Raw genomic sequence first — 11,542 nt, 5'->3', positions numbered from 1 at the left:
TAACACGATTATTTTTAGTGACAAACTGTATTAAGTACAGATAAAAAAATACGAATATCTCGACATTGTTGCCTTTATAGCCCATATTTCAAATTTGCCCCACGTAAGTTCAAAGCCACCCCCTCTTGGGGCAGTATCGAACATTATTCCTTGAGTTGCAAAAATCTAATTTGTACTTTTATCTTTAGCTTTATATATGTGAAAATGCAGTAATTACATAGGTTAATAACATAGGTTGTTGTGTAGAGGCTTAAAACTGGTTTCGGTAGGTAATATTTTGAACTATGACCATTAATGTAAAAAGTGTACTAGGCTGCCCCCCTCTCCCCTACATTGTTTTTCCTAACCAGTATCAATACAACTATATATATATTGAGAGCCGAGGAACCTTAAACTCAAGACCTTCCGTGTTTTGTGTTTTCTAATAAAAAGTTATTCTGCCGCAAACTTATACTCCTATTACCATACAGCTGATCTGATACAGCATCAATAGTAGAGTACAAGGCGGTTATCACATTGGATGCGATTCGCACGTCGTCGTTCCGATGTGTGAGCAGGATGTCGCTATAATAAGTGCATATCGTTGTTACACTCAAACATCGCAGTGACGATGACGTACGAATCGCATCCAGTGTGATAAATGCCTAAACAACGCGCCAAAAGTACCTGTCATCCTTGAATACTTTCCCAAATAACAAATCTACCACATTCGAATTGAAAAAGTAATAACTTTGGACGAATACTCGTAGTCTGATAAGCTTTTTTTGATGCTGACTGTACCTACCTATTAAGTTAAAATTCAAAATCTATTCATGAAACAAACGTAGGTATGGTTTAAAAACATGATGATATTTTGGGCAACCCTACGGCTAGTTCATCAGACGCGTTAGTGGAGCGATCGCGAGACAAGTTGGGCGATTGTTCGCGGCCCCACTGCGTCTAGCTGCAACGCACATTTGCATATACATACTGGCTCAAATTGAAATGAGTTATTACTATGTTTAACCATGATGAAATTGCCAGAGTGTCTGAAGACAATGATCTTTTCTAGGAATTGTATTTTACTAGGATCATTTTAAATTGAAGTAGTATTAGGATTCCAGTGTGCTACTAAAATGTATTTAGGAACGGTCGCTTTACCAACCGACTCCCGTAGGAGGATTATATTTAACCTACCTACGTTTTTTATTTAACCAGTTTAAACCGTTTGATTATTATTTTGCAAGGTTCTTACCAACGTTGGGCCCAACACCAGAATCGCGAAAAAATAATTGACTGAAAAACAACTGTTCTATGTGACAGTCAATTTCGTGATTTCGTGATTAAAGGAATAAAATACTACCCGTGTGAGTGACTTAGCACAACCACAGTAGGTTTTTTTAAATAATTTAATTCGATTTGTTTAACTTGATGCAATTTAGTTACTAAATTTTCCATCACTTCCTTTGTATCAACTTAAACATAATTATGCTCATAAGTTCATGGTATACATCAGATTAAGTCAGATAAAGTCTATTTATATTTACTTAAACGATACCATTGTATTTATTAATCTAAGGTTAGAATACCCTCAACGTGCATGATTTGCATGGGTCAAACCGTTTTCAAGGGTGCGAGCTCATTGTTTCATCCCAAATTACACTTTGCAAACCGTTACCTTCAGCTATTCATTATAATCTCATATTGTATGGAAACATACCATAACTTTGCTTTCATAACGACTTAAGTCGAGAAACTAACCGTTGCAATACTAATCTTAATACGACTTGTTAAAGTTGTTAGCCTCCATAATGGAAGTAATCACCTAACTATGTGGGTCTTCTGTTTTAGTAGGTAGGTACTTCAACATAATGATAGCGAATGGTTGACCGATAATCGCTGCTTACGCAAAGTAGCATCCAAGGAAAAGGCACTTTGAAAATCAATATTAAGAATTAAAAACTATGACAAACTTTATATTTAAATTCTCTTTAAATGGATATTCTTCCCTTTTCGTTTTACAGAATTATACCAAATTGTGGACCATCTGTTTACACAGTACTAATTTCAGACCACTTGTAAAGTTAACAACGATCCGAAGCACCAATCAATCACATTGCGCACATTTGCCTTCGCAGTCGGCAAATGAAGAGAAAGCAAACCCTTCGACCTTACGACATCTCCCAGCGAAAAATCGTGAACAATCCCAACTGATACATATTTCATAGAGCACGAACTTTCGTCACATCTCGAATAAACTGACAAATGACGTGATAATTATTGGTTGTAATCGTAGGTTAGTGGTGATGGGTTGACGGCTGGTTGTTAGGTAAGGCATAATTGTTTTAAATATTAGAGAGGTGTTATTATTAAATCATCGAGGGACATCTTCAAGGCCAATGTTAATCCGGAGGTGCTAAATAGTTAGAGTGGAAATCAGCTCAAACTCTACGAATAAGTAGAAAGGTTATAGAGTTTTGTGCGAGTATAACCATTATCCAGTATTTCACTTTATCGAATTTAAGTGTACCTATCACCTATCAAGTAAAATTTTTAAAGGCATCAGTAGATGGACCTCAAAAATATCAAATGGTTAAATCTGGAAACATGTGATTAACTAGGAACTACAATTGTAAAGCCATCAAATGATCTTCTTTGTCTAAAATCTAAATATTTTTCGTCGAATGAATGAATTCCAAAACCTAACTTGTAGGTACGTCATAGTTATTGACGTAACATTGCACTTTTTATAATTTCTTTTAAATGTATTTTTAAACGCATTGATTTCCGATCTCGCGTCAAGCATCGTTACTTGTTCAAAAAGCATTGCATCCTTGAGGCCATTGCTGCTAAATGTTTCATCATCGCTTCAAAATCTTTTCTTGAAGGGTGAAGGGACAGGAAGTAACAGTTTGGTACTATTTTTTTTAAACGCTTTTCAATAAAGGGACATGTCACGATTACTTACCCTTTTTATAATGCTAAAAAACGAGGTACCTAAGTATAAAAAATTAATAACTTATAAAAATATAACTCTACAAAAGTTTTTTTGGGGTAGGTATATGTCATTCGGTTTTCATTTATATTTCAGGATTGCTGGCAATTCGAAAATTGTATTTCGATTACGTTATTCCAATTTTGACCCTATAAATTTTTCGTGTCACATTTTAAAATATCCGATTTTCGTTGCACCTATTCCAAAAACTTTTAGTTTGTCATTAGTTTTGAGCATTGCTTTCAGAGTAGGTATGTAAATATTATATATGTATACGGTGAGGTGTGTTCAAAGACTTCAAAGTGTGCATGGTATGTACCTACATACATTGTATATCCTATCTACATCATAATCTGACAGCTATCTATTTACCTGTTCAATTGTTATGAACGTTTAGCACCTACATCCACTTTCTAATTTACATATAAGCACTAAATTATGCCTAAAAGTAGATCATTACCTAGTTCGCAAATATTTCTTTACAAGTAGCAAATGTTTTTGTCTAAAGATTATAGCTTAGACCGTCTTCAAATAGAGACGGTATTTAGCATCATTAAGCAAAGGAATGTTTAAGCGGCTTAGAGATGACTTACTCCTTGACCTGAAATCCTATTTGGGTCAGTTTTGCCTTCAAACTTAATGTTTGCATTTCTTTCATTTACCTAACTCACTTTTAGCTTAGTCGTGTTTTTATTATTATCTTAGGTGCCTTTCATTCCTTGGTTAACAATCTACTGTTGTTTCGCCGTTTACATACCTACATATTCTATATTATTATATTAATAGGTATTCGTAAAGTTTCCAATGACTGACGTCGGAGATAGTGTAAAAAGATATTAGAGATAGGTATCCAAATATATATGTATACCTACAGCAAAAATAAAACCATTACACATATTAGTCTTATTACCTACGGTTGTAATATTTTAACTGTGTCGGTCGCCCATCGGTCGCCCAACGAGTTGACCGACGGGTCGAGTCATAATCATAATACGCGCCTGCACACCCACTAATTGCGCTGATCTCGTAATATTTGCCATTGCGCACAGAAAGGCTTAACTGGCGACAAATTATTACTGAGAAACGACCTATTTTGTAACCATGAATATTTGATCTGAGATCTAGCTTTGTCTGAGATTAATTAATGCCTTAGATCTAATTTATAGGTAGGTTTTGATCTAAGTACCTAGTACCTTCGTGTATTGACATGTTTTTCTTGACTTTGCAAAAGCTTTAATCGAATTTGAATTAATTAGGATCATCATCACTCTGAGATATACTTAAGAGCCCATCAACGTGCACACTAGCGCCACTGCTAAATAATCGTGATTATTTCAACTTAACGAAAGATATTTAAAAAAGGGGGCCGCTACGTACTGTATCTTGTATTAAAGTACCTTTTGAATACATCAAACTAGTTTCTATGTTGCTGAATTCGTCAATCTATGAACTCAAAACAAAAACGGCCGTTTTAACTTTGAACGCATAGATTGACGAATCCAGCAACATAGAAACTAGTTTGACGTATTCAAAAGGTACTTTAATACAAGATACAGTCCATAGCGACCCCCTTTTTTAAATATGTTTCGTTAAATTTAAATAATCAGGATTGTTCAGCAGTGGCGCTAGTGTGCACGTTGATGGGCTCTGAAGTGTTTTATTTTATATTATATGTAATTTTATTTAACTCTTGAACTCGAAAATAAGTGGTAAATAATCTTAAGACTTTCATAGGTAATTTTTATGCCTTACCCGTCCTACCTTTACATGCGATATAATATAGGTAACCTAGTAAAGCTTGCGGGAGCCGTCTAACGTAATTAAAACGCAGCTTTCGTTCCCGCTTGGTACTCCCTTCGGTTTCCTCGGCGCCAACGAGCTTACGAGGGGTGTTCAAAATATTCTCGGTATGAGAATGAAAACAAACAAGTACGAAAAGTTTGATATTTTTATTTTTCAATATACTCCCCCCCTATGTTCATACACTTAAAAGATCGATCAATTATTTTTTTTAATCCCTCGTAAAAATATTTTTTATCTTTCGTGTAAAAATGCTCCTCCACTGCCGCTTTCAATGCTTCATCGTCAGAAAATTTATTTCCACGCAGATCCTTTTTAAGATTGGGGAGCAAAAAGAAGTCGCTAGGGGCTAAGTCCGGACTATACGGTGGGTGAGTAACAGTTTTAAACCCACATTCAACAATAGCTGCCTTGGCAATATGAGCAGTATGGACGGGGGCGTTGTCATGCAGAAGCAGAATACCTTTGGTTAACTTTCCTCGCCTCTTTTCTTTAATTACATCCTTTAATTGACATAGAATGTTAGCGTAGTACTGTCCTTTGATATTTACACCTTTTTCTTTATAATCGATTAGTAATACTCCTTCACAATCCCAAAATATCGTGGCCATGACCTTGCCAGCTGAAGGGATGACCTTGAACTTCTTGGGATGAGCTGAACCCTTAATGTGCCACTGCATGGACTCTTGTTTACTCTCTGGGTCATAATGATGAACCCAGGTTTCATCTCCAGTAACTATTCTTTGCAGCTCCTCATCAGGATTTTCACCGCACAGGTCAATAAAATCGGAACAACAAGCTACACGCATGTCTTTTTGAAGCCGAGTCAGCATTCGCGGAACCCATCTTGCACTTACTTTTGACATATTAAGATGGTCATGTATAATATCATGTACGGTACCAATAGAGAGATTGGTTACTTGTGCTATAGATTTTACCTTCACTCGACCATCTTCCAATATAAGTTTTTCCACTTTATCAATATTTTCTTGTGAAGTAGCTACTACAGGCCGGCCAGGTCTAGGGTCATCTTCAATACTCTCCCTTCCGCGTTTAAACTCGCTTGACCACTTTTGAATGGTAGATAAAGAAGGAGCAGACTCACGGTAAACACAATCCATTTCCTCTTTTATGGTTTTTTGATTTTTACCCTGTTTTGTCAAGAATTTTATCACGCATCGATGTTCTAATTTAGTTAACATTGTCAATTCGCACATGATGTTCATGTTTGTTCAGCAATTGCAGAAAAACAAAAGACTATCTCGGTTCGAATTATACTTTTTTTTAATGTCAATGAATAAACCTTAGCGGCCAGTAACGAAAGAAATTTTAGAAGAGGTCGTAAGATATCAATACCGAGAATATTTTGAACGCCCCTCGTATTTCTCTAAACGAGCCAGAGTAACGAGATCTCACAATCCGTAGTCACTATACATGGTAGAATAGTGCACTTATACTGTTTCGTTTGAGCATTCAAGTCTCTAAGACAGCCATTCTCAAAGTGTGTTCCGCGGAACCCTAGGGTTCCGCGACACCCCTCCAGGGGTTCCGCAAGAATTTAGAATTATGCTTATATTTAGAATTATGAATTATGAATAAGAATAAGAATTTAGAATTATGATTAAAAAATACACTTCTAAAAACTATTGTTTTATTGTAGGGTTCCATCAAGTATTTCGCTTTCCAAAAGGGTTCCGTCAAAAAAAAAGATTGAGAACCGCTGCTCTAAGAGAATGAAATGACAGCTCCGGGCTGCGCTGGCGTCGCACGATCCCATCGCGGCCGATAACAGCTCTCACTCACGCGCAGAATTATCGCCGATCTAGCGAAGCTTTGACTAGATATATAGGTACGCTACAGTTTACACGCAATCACAACCTAGGTATAGATTAGGTACTATACAATATCGTTATATTTATCTAAGTCCGTTGACTTATATAGAACGTGTTCAAAAGCTACTTGTAAACCAACTGCCCTCGAGAGCACACCATTTGACGAGTACCTAAATTGGTAATTTACATATAAACTAATAGAGTAGAGGTGTCTTATATAAAAGTAAAAATTACCAAGGTCTTCACTGCAAGCAGTCCAGTGGTGGCCGAGTGGAATGCCTCCAGCAGTGGGTTTACGTTTCAATACATTCGTTACACGTTACGTGTAACATCGCAGCATATGGGCTCGATTCGGATTTTGAACTAGACATCTATTAGATGTCTATTAGACATCACCTAGATACGATAACGACATTTTTAAGATCTAGCCTGTCAAATTTGACATTTCCGCGATTCTGGAGATACTCTTGAAAGTTTTCCACAATATATTATTACGATATTTTAACGTAAAAGTGACATTTGTTGCCCGAATTGAGCTGCAAAAGAGAACTAGTTGAAATCTAAACTACAACGTATCTAGTACATATCGTATCGTTCTTTAGTCTAGAACGGATCTTGTTTTCCGAATACCGCGGTATGCAGTTTGGCACCAATATAACAACCTGAAAGACCAAATTAACAATCATTAAGATCGTGTTATAAAACAATGTATATTAAAATGGTACCTACACTCTTAAACAATCTTACACAACCAGGAAATGGACTAAACGTTGAACTTTCACTGTTTGTAGACACTAAAATCACACAAATATGTAATTTAAAATTACGCACATTGTTACCAGATTGCATGAAGTCGACGATACTGATCGGATTTGCATAATAACTAGTTACAAGAAGTTATAGTCGAGCCAAAGTGATAGATGTCAATTAAAATGCTAGGCAAATTCACATCTCTGTATACTCGTAATAACACACTTAACTACTGTTCAAATAAAGATAGAGAATGAAAATTATATATAATTTTATGTAGTAAAGATAGAGAATGTAAATTATATACCTACCTATAATAAAATGTAGATGATGCTGGTTATGAAGTTTATGTATATATCAAAAACCTATTCAAATAAATAATACCTGCTGATGCTTACATTGTCACAGTATTTAAATTTAATACCTACACGAGTATTGTAGTAGTTTTGAATTGGATTTGAGAGACATAATGTTAAGGTAGCAAAGTAATAAGTGCTTACAAAATTTCTGTACAAAAAGGAATTAGGTAGATATGTTTGATAAAGCGGTTGTCACACAAAAGTCTCAGTCAGATATTATTATTTTTTTAGAATTGTTTATTTTTCGAATTTCGATATTCTTATAATTAGTGGAAAAAAATTAATAGTAGTTTATGCAACAGTGATATAATAAGGGTTCTTAAAATTCAAGGGTCGAAGTTACAAAACGAGACGTAGTCGAGTTTTGTAAAAAAAGACCCGAGAATTTTAAGAACCAATTATGAGCTGTTGCATACATTACTTTTTCTATGACAGCTGCAGCAAAAAAAAAAAATTATTAAAAAAAAAGAGTTATTATTAAAAAAAAAGAGTTATTATTTAAAAAAAATTGAGTTATTATTTAAAAAAAATTGAGTTATTATTTAAAAAAAAAGAGTTATTATTGTAAATGAAAACATACCTCTTTCAATCAAGATGATCGGAACTTGTATCTTTAAAAAAAATAAAGCAGTTGTATTATACTCATAAGATGACTGCTAGCAGTCATCTTATGAGCCTATAGACAAATCATTCAAATGACATTGCTTTAGATATCACTGTCAGTCATTTAATTGACACATTTAAGTGCTGGAGTAGAAAAAGAAATATTGTCAATACGAAGTATTAGGTTAATGACATATAATAATTAGACAAACTTTCATTAAGATTAATGTTAACGGTTCTATTTCCATTTATGATACAGCATACAATAATATTCTCATGTTTTAATATAATAACGCGCAAAACATAATGAGATAATGACCCATAAAAAACATTCATCAGAATATTAGGTATAACCTAGTCGTATTATTTACCCATATTATGTCACGGAAACAGTATGAAGTAAGAAAGTCTCGGCTCCGGCCGGGCCCCAATCACCCTCGATCTCCCGATCTCGATCGCCTCGTGACAGTCGAAAGCGGCTAGCATGGGAAACGCCGGGTTTTGCAAGCGATGAGCCGAGGAAGTCTCCTGCCTGCGCTGCGGTCTGAGGGCCCGATTCGGATTTTGTAATAGACATGTATTAGATATCTTTTAGACATCGCCAAGATACGATAACGATATGTTTAAGATCTAACCTGTCAAATTTGACATTTCCGTGATTCTGGAGATACTAATTCACATCTAATAGATATCTAACACGATCTATCGTAAAAGTGACATTGGTTGCCCGAATTGCGCTGCAAAAGAGAACTAAGTTGAAATCTAAACTATAACGTATCTAGAATGGATCTAGTACGTGTCGTCTCTTGTGAATATCTTGAAGTTCGAATAGGGTAGTGACTCTCTAAACGCTGCATGTTACACGGACTGTTCCGCCAAGCGAAATATAATATGAAATGTAAAAAGTACCTATTCTATTCTTTTAGATCCCATTAATGTTCTTATTTGACTTTAGTTTGACCTAAAAGAAACGTATGGAAAAATACCTAGCTAAGTAGCTAGGGTAACCCACTCGTAATAGAATCCAGGGTGCAACATTTATACAGGTCACATGACCGACACGAAACACGCATTGTCAATGTCATAACTTTACAATGCGAAATATTTTCCAGTTCATGTAGGTACCTATAATGAATACATGACAGTATCTCTCAATTTGAAAATCATTCCATGCACCTACTTAAGGCGGACCTGTGCTTCCGATCAACACGTAACCAGTAGCCATGCAGATCACGAGATCACAGACCTCACGCCGTTCTGGCCCCGTAGCCAACATGCCAATCGCTAACGCTCCGTAGCGAACGAAACGCAACTGTCACTGTCACGCTAATATGGAAGAGTGATAGAGAGACACAAAGCGATTCGATGGCGAAGCGATAGCGATCGTCACCTTGGCTAGGCCGCCTGGTTATGCTTGGATAACCGCTCGTTTGACGAACAACCGATCAACTACCAATTGATTTGCGACCCGAGCCAGCACGATTGTTATACAACTGCCATAAAAGTAGGAAGATGGGCTGATAATTCGCTGTTCTAGAAAATACGATTGGTTAAAAATGGTTCGCAGTTACCTACCTGTTCAGATATGTAACTATATGTTCCTTCAGGAATGGCACTGGAAACCGTAATAACTATAGTTTGTAATTGTATTTAATAGGCTATGCCGTAAACAACGACATTTTAGTAACAGTTTTATAATATGAGATATAACTAAATAAGCCACTTGCCAATTCGATTGTCTAAACACTGCCGCTTCCTATACAATATTTATTGTCGTAAAATAGAAAGCTATAGCCACTGAATTTTAATAGTTGTACGATTATATTGTGTTCATATTTATTCAACAAGCGTATATTTACGATAAATATTCCAAGCAGGAACGATCCGAGTTCGAATGTCAGAGGGAAAGCTCGGATATGCGCGATATTAATTGGCCGGAGACAGGGAAGCCGTCTCACGACTTCCGTGCGGCGCGCCGGCGCGCGCGCAGCCTTTTGTATATGGGGTGTTTAGTTGACTGATGCGAAAATACCATTGCCCGTTTACAGACATTCTACCATAATTTGTTTGAACAGCTTCAGTGCTTTAGGTGTTTTGAAATCAAAGGGTTATCTTGTCTGGTTATTTGTAGACTCAACCTCTCACTGTAGTAGATACAGTTACACTGTAGTAGAGTTTAAGATATTAGAGCAATATAATATTCTGAGATAAAAGTTGTAGTAAGGTGTACCTAAATAAATAAAATAAAAAAAAAAATAAAAATAAATAAAAAAAATAAAAAAGCCTTTTATTTCAAGTCCAATTTGTTACACTCATTTCATTACAACAGTATAAGTTAGCATTTATTTATAAGTATTTATTTTAGGTATAATGTCAATTAGAATTATTTATTGTTATTGTTAAGTCAATTTTCACATATTATAAATATACAAAGTATTAATTATTTGTGGTGGACAAGAACCCCTCATCGGGTGAAGGCCTCCTCCTTGAGGCCTTCAAGGTGTACCTAATAGTTAGATATTTTAAGTATATTTGCATTTGTAACAAAACCTCTGAGTGATATCTAAATGTGTACGTAGGTAATACAGGTAATACATATTTGTAGATAATTTCAGGTAGGTACCTACTAACTACAACTAGGTAGGTATATTACGTATCCCAGAATGCGGTTTCATTTTGGAGTGATGATTTAAAACATCAAATGAAAAAAAAAACATCAAATACTAAGTAGGTATTCGTCATCCTGTATAGCTACTTGCAAATGCATGCATGTTCAAACCCAGAGACATAACTCGCCTGTCGTGCGAACCCGTGCTGTGCAAACCGAATTGTCTTCGAACCAGATTTATTAACAACAACGGTCATCAATAAAAATACGAAAGCATGCCTTAAATGTAGTTAAATGTTATAAGGTCAAACTAGTATTTTTATTGTAAACTCTACATAAATATGTAGATTGTAGAGTTCGAAAACACGACTACCCAATACATACTAATTACCTTTGCTGATATCGTGGCATTCAGGCAAAAATGTTAGGTATAAATAGTTGCGCTTGCAACACCAAATCGATAAATATTCTAACACGCACAATGCACTAAAATAACAAATAAATTTTTCGAGTAAATGTTACCTTCCATTAGACGCCACAAAACTACTACTACTTACTATAAAATACAAATATTTCATCAAGAACATGACACACCTGTTTAATCCGTTATTCGTCT

The 11,542-nt window shown here is 35.5% G+C and overlaps 1 protein-coding gene across 1 annotated transcript in view; it reads left to right on the top strand.

The window, feature by feature from the left end:
- The first annotated feature begins 2,285 nt into the window (after nucleotides 1-2,285).
- Nucleotides 2,286-11,542, top strand: part of LOC134647559 (jupiter microtubule associated homolog 1-like) — a 96,388-nt gene continuing 87,131 nt past the window's right edge. Inside the window, exon 1 of the mRNA XM_063501914.1 lies at nucleotides 2,286-2,289. Coding sequence (XP_063357984.1) covers nucleotides 2,286-2,289 — 4 coding nt within the window. The remainder of the gene's footprint in view (nucleotides 2,290-11,542) is intronic.

This window comes from Cydia amplana, chromosome 1, assembly GCF_948474715.1.
Source record: "Cydia amplana chromosome 1, ilCydAmpl1.1, whole genome shotgun sequence".
Lineage (NCBI taxonomy): Eukaryota > Metazoa > Arthropoda > Insecta > Lepidoptera > Tortricidae > Cydia > Cydia amplana.
The sequence above is the reverse complement of the archived record's forward strand: the minus strand, read 5'-3'. Positions and strand labels throughout refer to the sequence as shown.